This window comes from Abramis brama (genome assembly GCF_963993115.1).
Source record: "Abramis brama genome assembly, chromosome: 2".
NCBI classification, from domain to species: domain Eukaryota; kingdom Metazoa; phylum Chordata; class Actinopteri; order Cypriniformes; family Leuciscidae; genus Abramis; species Abramis brama.
The window spans coordinates 32,115,700-32,132,934 of NC_139964.1; the positions used below are offsets into that span (position 1 = coordinate 32,115,700).

Here is a 17,235-nt window from a genome sequence, read left to right on the forward strand (position 1 = left end):
GTGAAGATATAGTTCTAAAAATCGTTCTAAATATAAAAGAATGAGTCCACACCACAACTATAACGATAACGGCACAGAGAAACGATATCGTTGGAATCACTTTCGGGATTTTTTCCAACTGATAACCGACAAAAACAATGACAGGCAATCAGAATCCACCCTGCTTTAAAGAGCTCGAGCATTTAAAGCGGCAGACGACAAAACTGCAGCATGTGCTTAGAATAAACAGAAGAATATTGTCCGCTGGTGTGGACGCTAATATAATTACGGGCCTTAAAAAAATGGATTCACATCGTCCAATCCCTATTACAGAGGATTAACCATGATCTCTTATACATTCATCGAATTATTTTATTTCTGTAAACGAATAAAATCTCTAGGGTGGACATTACAGAAACAGGTCACATTTCACCAGAGGTGGACAAAGTAGCCTACACAACTTCCTTACTTGAGTGAAAGGACAGATAGGCCTACTACTGGTCAAATAAAGTAAAAGTTGTAAAGACCTATTTTTACATAAGTAAAAGTACAGAAGTATGTAAGAAAAAAGTAAATGTCAATGCATTGTTTTATTGTTGCATTGTTGTATGTAATACTTACAGTACCTTATGCCTTATAGCCTACCTTATGCTAAATCTATGCCTGCCTATACCCTCATATCAATATAACATTTATTTCTAGAACAGTTCCAGTAGTGGGATTGAATGTGAGATTGAATAGTGCACTCAATAACGTCCACAATGGTTTCGGGTAGAGACCTGCGCGGGACACAATTTTCAGTCCCGCTCCCGCAGTGTTCAGTCCCGCTCCCGCCCGCATCTGTGATATTATGTCCCGCTCCCGCCCGCAAGACGGCAGGCAGGATGTATGTTTACTTTCTGTCTCACAAAAGGTCTTGGAAAAAAAAGCGATTTGTGTCCGTTGTATGTTAACACCTTTTGGCATTTATTGCAGCAGGCAAAAGGTAGTTGATTCCCCTCTCCATCATGCACAACCGAAAAAGACTGGCAAATGTCTGATTTGAGGTTTCGTGATTTTTTTTTTTTTGTAGTAAATGTGCCTTTCTTTAGAGAAGTGCTTACATCTGAAGCGCTTAGGCCTATATCTGAAGCACTAGAGGTGCTCTTTTCCTCGTCCATGCTGTCTATTTTGAACTTGAAGCTTTCGAATTCGAACATGGAGCAGCGGGAAGGAATTGTCTCTAAACAAGTGTGCGTGAGATTAGGCCCCGCCCTACCCCAAACCACAACATCCACAAGTTTAGGCTGCTTAAAACGTTTTTATTGCTGCCAAACAGAATCTCCCTCACAACTACAAATTATGTACGCTAGCCTACTTTAATCATTTATATATTTTACTTTACACTCATATTTAAAGGTCCCATTCCATGGATTATTTTTATTATTTTATCATGTTTCCAGGGGTGCCCTTATAATGTTAGTATGTTTTTTAGATCAAAATTTGTTATAATTTAGAAATAAAAGGCATATTTCCTAGCCTGATTTCATTCCCTGGTTTGAACACTCTGTTTGAAGGGGCGTGTCTGCTGTGAGACTTCAGTGTAAACGCCCTCTGCTGTGATTGGCTGACATGCTTGCATATGAAATATCTGGCATTACATGTGGAACTATCTGGAAAACTTTTACTATTACAGCTATTATACGTTTTTACTATTACAACTATCGGGATTAACGAATCGTGAGAAGTTTTTTAAGTATTTAGATCTATTTCAATCACATAAAAAAATGCAGTGAGCGTTGAGCAGATGACAGCCTGTTGATCGCGTGAAAAAAGATCTTATCATTGCAACGCAGTTTCTGCACTCACTAATGATTTCACCAATGCAAACATGAGGCATATAAATACAGTAAGAGCTTCGTTGTGCAGTGTAACAGCGTCATTTATTTCATAACGAGTTTTGGCAATGGTAAGTGTCCAGATAAACTCGCGCTGTGTGATTGATTGACAGCTTGGACGACTGAGATCTTTGATCGCTTTCTGTATATTAATCACAGTTTAAGTAAGATTATTTTCATCCTACTAAGAGAAACGATGTTAAGTTGATCGCTACTTCCATATTAAATCACTACTTACCGCTTGCTGGAATATATAGTTGAAATTGCCCCCTTCATCAGTATGAAACGCTGAGAGAAGCCTGCTTGATATTATCCCAGGTTAGAAAAACAGTCCGTGGTGAAATGGACAGAGCAAACTAACAACTTCGAATTAAACTTTTGCGGTATCCGATTATAGATAAACATCAACCGTCTGTTGACATTTCGCCATCAATACGCCTGTGTTCCTGTGGGCGGAGCTTAGTCTAAACACGGTTCTGGTGATGTCACTAATGCAGGTAGTAGAGGGGTGTAGTCCAATCGAGCCGTTTTTTGTAGTCAACTTCTGTTAAATAAAATATCTCGCTTGGCATTGAACTTTGAGCGTTACAATTTTACAGATATTATTTATACTCTAACAACAACATTACACACTAACTAAACTTTGAAACATGGAATCGCATGCAACGGGACCTTTAATTTGCGGGAGTGCAGCGTATCACCCCCCCCCCCCCCGCCCGCACCCACAAGTGCACCTTCACCATCCCGCCCGCTCCCGCAATGACCTTTCAAAATTTGTCCCGCGCCGCACTGTTTTGCGTCGGGTCCCGCGGGAGTGCAGACCTCTAGTTTCGGGCACCCAAATGGCTGTTCCCTCAAATAGTGCCCTTGGCTTTTAGTATGATATGATAGCCTTACTGTTATCTAGTGTGCTCCAAAACAATGACACAATTCGCATTAAGAAGTTAAAATGAAAAGTTTCCAGAAAGAATAATACTCAAGTAAAGTAGATACTCAAAAAGTGTACTTAAGTACAGTACTCAAATGAAGACTCTTAAAAAGAAAGTTTCCAAAAGTGGGTATTTGCAGTGAACATGTAAGTGATTAGCTCTGAAAAGAACCATTATTTCTAGTGTGAAGAATATTTGAAAAATCTGAGCTGTAAAGAACCATTTGATTTGTGTAATGGAATTTAAATTCCATGGATGCTAAAGGTTCTTCACAGAACCAGAAATGCCAATAAATAACCTTTATTTTTAAGTGTATAATAAATATTAAATATTAAATACTGAAAACAAATAAACTATTTGTGCTCTTAAGATTGTGACGTTATTTTCATGACATTCACACTAGGCTACAGCAAAAAAAAAAAAAAACAACATTCAAAAAGTCAATTAATGTGTTTTTTTCTTTTGTGATTATATATATTGACAGGTTTTGTGAGATCCACCCCTTCATTATAAATTACCATTAACATTATAAAACTGTTTAACTAAAAACAAATACTACCAAAATACATTTAAAACGTGTTTGCGCACACTTTCGGTGTGCACTACTTTTCCACCAACATGGCAGCCGACTCAATGGGAAAACAAAGGTCAGAACTTTTAGGAAATGTCACTCATTTCGTCTCTCACCACTTAGTGGTCTGTTTGGCAGGAGGGGGCTTGGCCTGGTCCCGGTCACCGGGGGCAACCGAATAATGAATCACCACAGCAGCGAGGCTCAGCAGCCAGAGCAGCACGGCGGGACACTATTGTGCCTTGGCCTGAACTATAGGCAAACCAAGCTGGCAGGAGGTCTGGAAATAGTTACAGTCAAATAGAGGCAGAAGATGGTTTTCTTTTGCTTTCCCCATCCCTCCCTCTCGCTCCTGGCCCCCTGATCAGATAAAACATACTGTAACAGCACTTAGTGTTTGGCAAATTGACGATTGTCACAAATTTTAAGAGATGTCAGTCATTGTATTGAGGCGGTTGTTCTCGCAAAATAAACCCCAAAAGGCTGATCAGCCCCCCATGGCAAAACAGATGATCATGATGATGATTACTCGTCACATAAATAGACAACATATTGATTTGAGTTGAAATATTTTATTAGCTCATTAAACACAAAGCTTCCGTTGAGAAAAACAGTTCCTACTCTCTCAGATAAAAGAAAAAAAGGTACAAAAGTTGTCACTGGGATGGCTGGGTAGTAACTGATTACATGTAACCTGGATTACGTAATCAGATTCCAAAAATTAAGTACTCGTAATTAGATTATATTTCATTTTAAAATACTCGTAATCAGACTATATTACTTTTCTATTGATTACATGATACACACTCAGAAAAAAAAGGTACAAAAGCTGTCACTGGGATGGTACTCTTTCAAAAGGTACACCTTTGTGCCTAAAGAGTGCATATTAGTACCTAAATGGTACACATAAGTACCTTTTTAAAGGGTACCGTTCCAGTGCCAGCTTTTGTACCTTTTCTCAAAATGGCAGGAAAATATTCATAAATCATTGATTCTACTTTGTTATATTTAAAAAATGTCTTTCTATAAAAGCCTACTGCTTATCGGAGGTCAGAGCACCGGCAACATGTAAGTTGTGAGGGTACACTTGAGATCATCACTGTTTTAGGCCTATATATTTCCTAAAAAAAATGTGTCGGGGCTTAATGACCATGGGAAAATGTGGGTCCCATCATGGCCAAATCAGTTAAGAACCACTGTAATACACCATTTAGACACTAATGTGTACACTTTAGGTACTTATGTACCCTTTAGGGGTAAATAAGGTGCAAAGGTGAACCTTTTGAAAAGGTACTGCCCTAGTGACAGCTTTTGTACATTTTTTTTTTTTTTCTGAGAGTGTAGCAAGCAGCTTTGAGCCTTGATGAACAAATGAAGAGGATAACAATGAACAATTTAAGCCATTTTAAAATCGTACCTATTTATCATCTTGTAATCTAATCCATTAGAGTGTATAAAACAATCGTTTATAGCTAAAAGACAGACACTTTTACCACTGCCTACTGTTGATACTGAAGTATGTTAGTATTGCAGTAGTTTTTGGTGTGGCAACTTTTGTTTTGAGAAAACAGTCATTGGAGTGGTGACAATGATAAGGGAGTTAGGTTGTGCCAGCTCAGTGCTCTTTTTTTTTTTGCCCCAGGTGAGGGCACACTGATCAGATGATTATTTCTGAAGGGGTAAACAGTGTCTGAAATAGAGCCGCGGCAATTACCTGAGTTTCAGGTAATCAAGGTAGAGCTGAATAAAGGGCGCAGTCTGCGTTCCTCCACCTCGCCTCAGACTCCATTACCTGTTCTCTTTCAGACAGCATAATAAGAGCAGAGTAACCCAAACCAGACTCTCAGCAGGAAAATCTGGTTGTCTGTCAAGTTCATTGTGTCAAGCAGCTCAGATATGGTTCCACTACTCTGAAACAAGACCCTGGGTTTGGGGTTTAAAGAATCAAAGAGCTTCCAGATTGAGACTTGACCCCATGATCAGGGATAAACTGTGTGTGTGTCTGTGTGACCTGAACATCATTTTAAAGCGTCATGATTTCAAATCCCTGTGTTTGAGAGTATGAGGGTCAGACAGTCAGTAGAACATAATTTACATTGTAAATGTATTTTGTGCATATGATATTTATTTTGATATATATTAGGATTGCTGACATTGGCATTCTTTTTTATGACAATCGAATGTTTCAGTTTGTAATTCATCAAACTTATTTTTAAAAAGAGCAGTACTACCAACTATGTATACATATTTCACATTCACACTGTTGTCATCATGAAAACAATAGAGTAGATGCCTCTTTAAAGGTTGGACATGTCAAAGATGGACCTCAGGGATAACTGCTATTTACCCAGGTCATGCACACTCTTCTCTTTTAGGTTCTCCCCTTTGCCTTTGTTGTCTGCTTTTCCACTCTTTTTAAGTCATTTGAAAATCGTCAAGCTTCCCTCTTCTGCTCCAGTTCTGCTTAATCCCCTCACAAACCATTTTATCAATGCTTACAAATTGCTCTCATGCACAAACACCAACATACTTCACCCATTAGAGGAAGAAATGCCTTTAAACCCTAATCATTACATTTGTTTAAAAGTATTTTAGAATGTTTTGAAGTGATAATGTTGTTTTATTTTTACTAAACTGCTAGGAAATATAGTAGCATTTAGATCTACTGTAAGTAGCACACATGTCCTGATTTTAGGTTAAATGTTCCCCTTAAATTATCCTTATAAGACCATGAATTTGTAGATTGAACCAGTTAACTAATTCACTAAATATTGCTAATTTGACACACAGCTATTTTTTTATTCAAAACTAATTAAGAGAACACTTACAGTCAAAATGAAAGAAAAGTTGTGATAGATTTTTTCCCTATTGTGACATATATCTGAGTGAAACGGCTCCTCGAATAAGAAAAAAAGTAGGGCGGGACTTGATTTTGTCCATCGGGAGTTGATTGGATGGTTTGCTATTGCTGTGATGTCATGTGAGTGACAGCTAGGTTGCCCCGCCCTCACGCCAGTAAACACGTCATCAGAGAAGAGATGTCACTGCAAGAGGGAGGGGAAGTTATTACAAGCGCACATGAATTTAAAAGAAATTGCATGGATAAATCATTTAGCCTATAATAAATACTGCATTTTTCCATTAAAAACAAGACTTGTCCAGTTTTATTTCATTGAGGCCTTTAATTAGTGCACAATGGTAAAAGTCCTATTTAGTTAGCAGCTCAGAACTTTAACCATTAGGCCACATCATGCCAGTTTAGATTCATTTCACTTAGCTCAGTATGTATGTTGTGTATCTTGTTAGGGAGAATCTCAATAACATGCATGTGGTTAAGTAAATCCAAGCTGAGGATTTACATACTGCAGAACCTCATGAGAGATTCAAGAAACATGCACACAACTACACCTACACAAATATTCACGGGCATCCTGCCCATTGGCTACAGTTGGGTATGTGCCACCCTAAACTCCATCCCAACCAAGAAAGCACCAAATGGCACTAGTCGAGAGGAAGACTTTGACTTCATCTCATGATTAAGTGGTTATTATGTGCTAATGAACTGCCCCATGGGGCAACAAAATGTTCCGTCTGTTTTTCTGTACACTCACCCACTGGCACTTCATGGGAAGCATCAGTGAATTGCACAGTAGGCATCATAAATTGGGCTAATTTACAGCCTTTTATTTTTTGGCAGCTCTGACCAACCAAAGCCAAAAGCCAGAGGAGAGGTGAGGCTTTACCCACCAGCCAGCTGCAAATTGCAGTCAATTGCAAATGGTGTAAGGGTGATTGATAGAGAGAGAGAGAGAGAGAGAGAGAGAGAGAGAGAGAGAGAGAGAGAGAGAGAGAGAGAGAGAGCTGCATATAATGTAAGGTAGAACATAATTACTTGATGTTGTGCCATAAGTTCACACATTTAGACGTGTGTCGCCTTTTTAGACTATCCTCCTGCAGCCATGAAAAATGCTATGCTCCCAGCTATAGATTGCTGCATTGATGATATATTTTTGTATCCAAGCGGGAAGTTCACATCACCCTGGTCCACTCGACAAAAAAACGATTTTTCCCAATTGCAAATAACCTCTGTGACTCAACAGAGGTTTATAATTATTACATGTTTATTCATCATGATCATGATGAAGCCTAAATACAATTGCCAGAAATAAAAAGATAAACCATAAACAAGCTACACATCTATAAACAAACTACATACGGTTACATGACTTCAACATCACCACCATTACGTTTCCAACAGCTTTTTCAGTCATAATTTCCAAGCATTTTTCAGAACTTTTTTTCAGGCATTTAACCAAAAACACCCATTGACTTCAGGACGATAAAACGTTTCTGGGTTTTGCCCAACAAAAATATGTAATTCCTGTAGCACTCTGTACTGATAGGTGGAAATGAGTTGAGACGAGCCAGGGCTACTTTTAAATAGGGTGACTTAAGGGTGACTGGGACATATAAGGTCAAATAGGACAGTATAACTATACAGAGTTTATTTTCTCACCTAATGAGTGAAATAAATAAAAAACTTTTTTGCTGAGTCGCAGCTGTGAGACCACATAATCAAAATTGGATGCCTTCACTGGTGTGACATCATGTAGGCTAGGAGGGCGGGGCAGGCATCAAACAGGAAGTTGACCCTGAAATACACTTTTCAATGACTTTTGGAGTTCAAGCCTTCTTTTACCTCAATTCCATGTGTTGTAGCCTACTGTGAATTTTGGATGAATTAATAGCCGAAACGTTGAAAAATAAAAGTGAGAAATAAACATGGACTCTTAATAAAGATAAACATAATCTTGCATATGAAATTATATCAAAGTATGAACTAACTTGTGTAGGCTAATGAATATGCTTTCACTGCTAGCCTAAATCAATGATAAGATGTGCTGTCCCAATCACCCAAATGTTACCAAAAAAGAGGTTTTGGCTCAGTTTACATAAAAGTCCATGTCACACATTCTTATATTATAATATGAACTTGTTTACTGTTCAAGTGGATGGGTAACATTTTCAGTATTACAGAAATGTACCGTGTTGGGCTGATGTTTTTCATTTATGGCAAGAAATCTTACACAAGGCGGAAATTCAAAAACTGTCCCAATCCCCCTTAATTCTGCTACTGAAAACATATTAATAGCAGGCCAATGCTGCAGATAGGCTACCACCTGTAAAGTACAACATATACCTGGTGTAAGGAACTGCTCGTTTGATGTTTGAACCCTTTGCAAGCCACACCTTTCAGCATGTTGGGTTTCAGCACCTGGACAGCTCCGTGCGCGCTCTTACTGACGATTGGTCGGTGTGACACTCTAAAGTTTCCTTTTATCTCGTTTCATTCTTCACATTTTCATATTTAGTCTATGTAGGCTATAACAGTGATGTTAAATCTTTCCACTTGTTTAAGGACAACTGTTTCAGATGTCTGTTCAGCTGAGACATTTAAGGTTTATGCTCGCGAATGCAAAATAGTGTCCTGGGCAACTGCAGCTGCGCACGGAAAGCTGTGGAATCCACAGAACAATTGAGAGCAGTGTTCGCCATCTTCTCGCCTTCTCCGGGCTATTTGCATAGTCCGTTCTGGTTGACTGGCTGCCACAGACCGTCCGGGAGACCTCTTTTGTCCGTTAATCAGCAAGTGACAGCGGGGTGACAACTCTCAGGTGACGGATCTCCCTTCGAGGAACGTGAGGAAGAAGAGACATCGAAAGATTCCAATCTCGCGCTCCTCTTGATTTGAATGGCTATATAATTCTTTTCTGAAAACGTTTCGAAATCAATCTGTTATTTAAACCCACACGCACTTCATTCTGGACATAAGTCGCATTCTTAAGGACAGCAGCACAAGACTGCTGTCAGCAAAAATTATTGGCCAAAACTACAGACGTGAGGCTGCTAGACCTTGGATTACAGTCTAAACAAAAGGTGTCGTATTTGGACTGAGTTTAAGGATGTCTGGGGTAATAAAAATAAACATTTTAAAATCTAGAAAATCAAAACTAACATTAATATTTTTAATCTACGTGTGTATTCAAATGATTTCCAAATCGAGGTTGAACAAAACATTCCTAAATGAATGAAACATCCACATAATATTAACACAAAGCTCTGTTAAATGATCTTTCGCCAGTAAGTCTCTCAATCATAGAAATATCATTTATTTTTCAGAAATGGTATATATTTTGCAAAGATGGTTTCCATTTTCCAGTCTTTTTAAAGTTAGTGCACTTATTCGCTTCAGACAGGCAATATCTCACAGTCTGATTGGGTGAGGCTGTTTTGGATGTTTACAACTTTCAGCTTCATCCGCGCATGTTCCAACCGGGAACTTACCCTCTCGTGCACCTGCATCGCCTCTCATTGCCTTCAGGAATTCGCTGATGCTTGTAATCAGCTTTGTAAGGCCAATGAGTGCACGGATGTGCGACACTTCCCAACTGCACAGTGAGTCGCGCAGGCCCGCTGAATGACAGTCAGCGTGGGGCGCCGTTCCAAAGCCGCGCGCTGCCAAATTCCAACAGAGTCTCTCACAATCACTTCGCCGCAGGCCCTCGCACAGGCGGACAGTAACAGGGGAGAGTAAGAGTTGTGTGTGTGTTTGCGGGAAAAAGAGACTAAGAGAAAGAGATAACTCGCTAACTACCGTGTGCTTCCCGAAGCGCTGAACAGAACTTTAGTCGCATGTACTTAATCTCTACGGCACGTTTCCTACGAGCGTCTTTGCCTAAGTAGAACGTAAAAACGTTCGTAAATTAACCAGAGCCTCTGACCACTCGCAAACCCATTACATGCTTAAAGGGATCCTTCTCCTTGCCTTCAGTTTGTCATAAACAAAGGGACACTTAATAAATTATGCACATTTTAAATCATTGCAAACTACAAAGCCAATTTACACTATACACTCTAAAAATGCTGGGTTGGGTCAATATGGACAAACCCAAACGTTGGTTTAAATGAACCTATAGGTTTAAATTGTTTAATTTAAACCAATGGATGGTTTTGTCCATATTGGACTGGTTTGAAACAACCCAGCATTTTTGATGCGCAGGAGTACTGTAAAAAATATATTGTTGGTTTAACATAAAAAAAGTAAGTTACCTGGTTGCCTTCAAATTTTGAGTTCATTGAAATAAAAAAATTGAGTTAAAACAATGAAGGAGACTGGTTTAATCAACAGAAACTCAAAATATGATGTTATCTGAACCTCATTTAGGCCTATAAGTTGATTTGACAAAAGAAAAAAGTTTTTAAAGGCTATTTTAAAAGTGTTGGTAAAAAATAATTTGCATACCTGTTTTTATATGACAAAAGAAGGCATTACTTTGTGTAGAACGACTTTATATTACATAATAGGTCTATATGAAATTAAGCCTATATTAAATAACAAATGTGTGTGTTAAATGTCTACATCATCTTTCTCCCCAATGGCAGGTTTAGATCTGCTCCATGTAAGTCTCATATATGCTTTTGAGGATACAAGTGCAGTGCATATAGATCTCAAGCCGGATGATTTTATAACTGAAATGCAAACGTTTGGACACATTTAGTACGGCGCAAGGAAAGATGATTTTAAAAAGCCGGATTTGCAAGGTTATCGTGATACACGTTCAATAAAGAGTAGATAAACACAAAGGTTAGAGGAAAAACTATACATTTTTTATTTCTGGCAATTTAAACAAAAGAGAAAGAAAGTTGCCCCTTAATATTTCGTGGAACATTTAGGTTTTAGCCTATTCGGTAAACATTTAACCAAGTGTAAATGGACTGTAGCACATAACGTCTCGTGCCTCATGGAGGTTTGTGGATTAGGAAAAAAGACTGCGAGATTGTTAAACATGTCAACGTGTAATTTCCCGATAAGGCCCGCGCAAGGAATTTATTGGCCCAGTTGCTGTTTCTATTCCCCGCTAATCTGGCGCCGCACATTCGTCCTCTGCAATCTGTCTCCGTAATCTTCCGTAGCAGAACGGCAACCGGCTTTTTTTTCTTAAGAGGCAAGAAAACATGCAGGGGTATGATAAACCCGATGCTAATTAGGAACATTTATGACAGCGAGTGCAAAGGATCGCCGGTCTTGCAAATGACAAAATATACAAGCCAATTTTTTACCATTTCACTTTAGAACATGGCGGTGTAAAGGTGATAAAGGTCTGTCTAGCTATTATAGATGTGTTGGGGGTATTTGCGGTTGTGTTCTTTACTTCTGCCAGGAAACGGTGAAGGTGAATAGGGTGAGATTTGCCAGTCTGCTGGACTGGTGCCCAAGCTGGGCTCACTCTTTTTGTTTCTGGATGCAAATCCGCGTTGCCAAGAACAACAATGTTGTGTAGGCTAGTGCCCTATCCTTGTGCATGTGAGGACAGAGTTTATTTTAAAATATATTTTCTTTAAATAAGGAAAATGTCTATAAAATTATATAGTATTTTTAGTGCCCTGTCCACACACAAAAAAATAATAATAATAAAAAAAAAATCTTAATTTTCTTCGTTCTTTAAAAATAAAATAGTTAGCCTACGTTATTTGTTCCCAAACTAATTTACTTTAGTCCTATCCATTTTTGTTACAAAGATTAAAGTGAAACTTCTTCGTCGACATTCTCACGGTCGTCTGTGGTGGAGTTCAAAAAGAGAAAAGAACTGAAGTTGAAAGAGCTCCCTGAATCCTGCTACTTGTTGCGGGAAAGCTCCCGCGTCACGTCACTCTTCCGGTGGGTGTCATTGTAATAAGAATGTGACTTGTCGCTGACCCGGGGGTTCAGCTTTTAGGGCTGTCTAATCCTCCTCTTTCCCTGACACAAAACACTCTCTGCCACGCACTCTGCATTCATCTTAATCCCACTGACACCCCACGGAGGATACGAGCAACATTTGCTTGACGGCCCACCACTGATTCAATTATAAGAAAATTAGGTTGTCAATTTTAGTAAAAGAAAATAAGCCACAAGGCGAAGAAGAAAAAAAATAGAATTCTTCTTAAAATGCATATCAAAAGTGGAAATAAACAGTAACATTTTTAATTCCATTAGGAGATTTAGAACGCAATTATTCCATATCCGGTAAATATAGTCATGAGTGGCTCGCGGGAACCCGGGCGGATTTAATTGAAGTGGAGCGGATTTAAAGCATATGTCTGCACAATCCGGGGCTCACAGGGAAAAAACAGGGGTTGGTCCTTTGAACAATGAATAATGTGGTTCGCTCTCTATTTGCTGTTCTTCGTTTTTCATTGGACACTCTTTATTTTGAGAGGTCTTGAACTTTGACCTCCATCATATGCATCAAGACACAGCAACAACGCCACGGAAGGCTTATTGAAAGAAACAAAATACAGAAGGTTTCCTTACTGTAAAATAGCTTTGTCGCAATTAAAGCAGCTGATCACGCTCAACAAAAATAGTGGCATCAAATAAATAGTAATTATCAAGCGATCTGAAGAGGTTTCATTTATTAGACAGACACAACACGAATCTAAGTGGAGCGTTTATAAGTGTATAAAACTCATTTAAAACGTTTACATTCAATAAAGTGATATTCATTGAGTAATATAGCCTATTTAGGCTTTAAGTTTCCCCTTCATTCATCACGCATACTGAAATTTCCCAGTGACAAAAAAAAAAAAAAAAAAAAACTTACCCGAGAAATTGTAATAGCAATGGAAAATTATTTGGAAACGTGATTTATAATAATAAACACAATTGCACGTGGTCCTACATATGCGTAGTGTCAGTCGTTTTTTTTGTTTGGTTTTTTTTTTGTCGTTTGTCAGTTGAAGATACAAACATGTTTCAATTTTACATTTTATATCTGATAGCCTGAATGCTACACCTATATAATTAAAATAGCCTAATACTGTGCTGAAAATATTTCCAATTGAATAATTCGTTCTTACACATTGTTTTGTCCCAATATTTAAAAAAAAGTTTCAGAATAGATCAATCAGAGAGTGACTAAATTTAGTGGTTTATACAGACATATAAACGTTATCACATTTAGAATATTCAATTTCCAGCTCGCAAAAAGCAAAACAACAAAGCAAACTAACTTTCCAGAATCAGAGCAAAAGCAAATTTATTCTTCTCACATCAACGCAAAACGTTTCCTCTTTTTCCTGGCAAATCCGAATTATATTTACAGATGTGTATCAATCTTCTCTGTAATATATTCACAATTTACAAGGGAAAAAAATACAACAAACAAATAAGGAATAGAGCAAATACAGTAACTCACGTGTTGACAAATCATAGTGTGATAGAGAAAAATCTTAGAAAACTTTAAAAACATTGTATTTTGACTATTCACTGTTGCAACCACTCTTTTTTTTAAAACATAGTAGCCTACCATCTCTCTCTCTCACACACACACACACTCACATAAGAATAATTAATCCCTCGCAAATGTGTAAAGCTCACGCATATGGTGTCATTCCGGACAAATTATTCAGACAACATCCCGAGGACACCCTTCAGTTTAAGTATTAGCCTATATTTAAATAAAATCACCTTCAAATTTACAAGAACAGACATTCTGTACAAAAAAAGGTAGTTATGCTCTAAAAGAGGTACATATTTGGTTATTCGAGTCTGAATGCGTATGGTTGCGAATCGTTTCATATGTGTGTCAGTGGAACGGTTCCGTTTACGCTCGTCGTGGAGCTTTGATAGTGCTGCGGTACAGCGTGAAGTCTGCTCTGAACGGACGGGTCCCCTCCCTCCGGCGTCGGTAAATACATGCTTATCATCTCGCGCAAGTCTCCGGGACAAGGGGCTCGAGCGTGAGCGGTAACGGGAGGGCTCACGCTCGGCTCCGATTTGACCAGCGAGCCCAGCGCGCCGATGGCCCCAGATGAAGCCACGCTGGAGTTTTGATGTTGCGCGTAGGATATTCCCCCATAGCCTGACGGCGAGGCGCTCATGTAGCTCTGAGAGTTTGAGATGGGGCTGTACTGGAGAGCCGTCATTTCGTAGCGGTGCATAGGCTGGGGGTTGTGTGGATGGTGGTGGTGCCCGTGGTGGTGATGCGCTCCGCTGCCTGGGTGCTGACTGTAGGCGAGCTGAGCCTCCTGCATCATCGCGGCAGCAGCCGCGGCAGCCGCCACCTGGCCTGAGTACGCGCCGTTGGTCCAGCCGTTCATGTGCGCGTAGCTCGCCGCGGTGCTGCCACCGTGACCCACCGGACTGTCTAACCTCTGCCCGACCCCCGCTGCACCCATCCCCATCCCCATCCCCATCCCCATGCCGCCTCCGCCCCCTGATCCAGCGAGCAGGCCACCCGCCAAAGAGTACTTGTCCTTCTTGAGCAGCGTCTTGGTCTTCCTCCGGGGTCGGTACTTGTAATCCGGATGCTCCTTCATGTGCATGGCGCGCAGTCTTTTCGCCTCGTCGATGAAGGGTCGCTTTTCCGCCTCGGACATGACTTTCCACTCCGCTCCGAGGCGCTTGCTGATCTCCGAGTTGTGCATCTTTGGATTCTCCTGAGCCATTTTTCTGCGCTGACCCCGAGACCACACCATGAACGCGTTCATAGGTCTCTTGACGCGGTCCTGGTTAACTTTGCTGTTGGGTCCCGTGTGGCCCGTGTTTGTGTTAGTCTGGGCTCCTGGAGAATGCAAGTCCGTCTCCATCATCATGCTATACATTCACCCGGCTTTAACTTACTCAGCTCACACACAGAAACATTCACACGTCCCCGTCCGCTGGCAGGCGCACACGCGTAGAACCTCCTAATAACAAAAGAGGCCACTCGAACAGGAGATGGGTACAATCCAAACACAGGATGATGGATGGGAACTTTGCGGCAGCTCGTCTCCCTTTTGTTTTATTCTAACTTCCTCTCGGGGTGATTTTCACATCCAGTGCACTGCAGAATTGTCTTTGAGCTACTTTCAGCGGCAAGCTAGAAAAGTTAGTGGAAGAGCGGCCATATGATGCGCTTTGACAGGGAATAAATGAGTGAGAGAGAGCCAATGGCGTTTGAGGACGGGGCTGATTTGCATATGGCTCGCGGTCAGGTGACGAGCAAGGGAGAGATCGCGCGCGCCACGGGCGCAGCTGAAGGGTTTTTCTGCGGCACGCGGAAGGTAAACAGTTGGCTAAAAACCACTGTTGACACGTTATTTGGGGTAAATTTTTCACTGGAATAAATCAGTTTTTTTTTTTAAATTGGCTCTAATGTTTACTGAACACATCACCTTTTTGAAACGCCGGAGACTGAACTTCAAACATGTGAGCAATGGTTTTTATTTCCATGTAGCTGATATGGTTTTCTGTCAGAACAATTCCTGTTATGTGAACCGCAATAATTATATTGAAACACTATTGCAACTATTTTAACCACAACAATACAAATGCCCCAAATAAGAATTAAATAAACTTCTCTGCAAACAGACTGTTTGTGTTAAAGTTTTATATAGAGAGATTTTCCCTCACACACACGTTTCCAGTATATTTTCCATTATTTATCACAGTTTTTATCACAATCCTTAAAAGTCCCTTATTTGAATAAATTGGTGCCACAGGTGTTTTCATGTTGTGACGGTTGCTAAGAAACAGGTGACTCACGCCCAGTGCATGTGCCATGTGAGGCCTTTTGTCATCAAGTGCAGAGTGGGGAACAGCTCAAAAATGGTTAGTGTGCAAAAAAAAAAAAAGTAATTGGTGTAAACCTGCCATGTTATTTTTTTCCCCCAGCGCTGCAGTAGGCTAAGCCTATCTCAATTTCCTAGCACTTTTTTTTTTATTGGTATCGGAAATGTTGACTTAAACAATAGGCTACAATATCACAAGTAACATTCTTCCCAATGAATAAAAAATTAATAACTCAGCAATTCGCCAGTTCAAAAACACGTAAAATAATCCCCGGTTCGCTTTGACGTCATCAGTGGAAAACAAGATCAAACACATTTACGAAGGCCGTTTTACTCACACGTTCCCTGGGCTTGTTTTGTCGGAAATCTAATAATTTTGATCCACAAAATGTGCAAATGAAAAGCAAAATTTGTCACCTCGTGCTCTACATTAATTTAGAGTGTGATCGCCGTCTACTGGACGTGCACATACGAGGACCAGCAGCGCACTGTCCTACTGAAGAAACTCGGCTTTATATAAACTATAGGCGACATGTATTACTCGAATCACAGCAACAAGTTCTGTTTCCCCACATATATTTTCACTGTTTAATAACAAATCTGTACGTGCGAGTTTCACGACACAATCTGTTAAATAGTTATGGAAGAAAACCTTGGAATATTTTGAGTTTCTCCAAATACCCTTTTAAACGTGAAAATGTGAGGTGCGTGATATTGAAGGGCCAGGGAGTCGCTCAGATTTCACACAAGACTTGCTCTCAGAATATCTCCATTAATTGTGAACCGATGCGAAAAATAAATATCGCATAATCGCATCGGTTAATGTGTTAATCATCACACCCATCAGTGGAAGTGGAAAAGGTGTTGCCATCAGTCAATTATGCCTTATTTGTTGAATTACACAACTGGATTAACAATGGTGTCAAGATACAGATATTTAAATTAATAAATGAAATAAACAATTGTAAGTGCCCATCGAATCAATCTCCAGTTCAGATAAAATGACTAAACATTAATACATACATTGAGCTTTAGAAAGGACCCCCCCTCCCCTCCCTCTCCTTAAAAAAAACTAAAACCTTAAAAAATAAAAACATTATTGAAGTGTGTGCTATTTTATATACCAAAAATAAATAGGCCAACATACATTTGAGTATCTGCTAAATTATTAAATGTAGGCTTACATATATATAAAAAAGATCAAATGTTCTAATGTGACCATTTGAAAAAGAAAAATGTAACAATAGAATATTATTATTTATTTTACTTTGATTTAATGATAATG

The 17,235-nt window shown here is 39.6% G+C and overlaps 1 protein-coding gene across 1 annotated transcript; it reads right to left on the reverse strand.

The window, feature by feature from the left end:
• Positions 1-13,418: 13,418 nt before the first annotated feature.
• On the reverse strand, positions 13,419-16,992 carry sox1b (SRY-box transcription factor 1b). The gene has a single exon (XM_084105206.1). It carries the CDS (start codon positions 15,000-15,002, stop codon positions 13,974-13,976), a length of 1,029 nt encoding a protein of 342 aa, XP_083961332.1. The 5' UTR covers positions 15,003-16,992; the 3' UTR covers positions 13,419-13,973.
• Between the last annotated feature and the right edge of the window lie 243 nt (positions 16,993-17,235).

Excerpts from the sequence above, each read along its gene's own strand:
- sox1b (XM_084105206.1), bottom strand. The coding sequence starts at position 15,002 with ATGTATAGCATGATGATGGAGACGGACTTGCATTCTCCAGGAGCCCAG.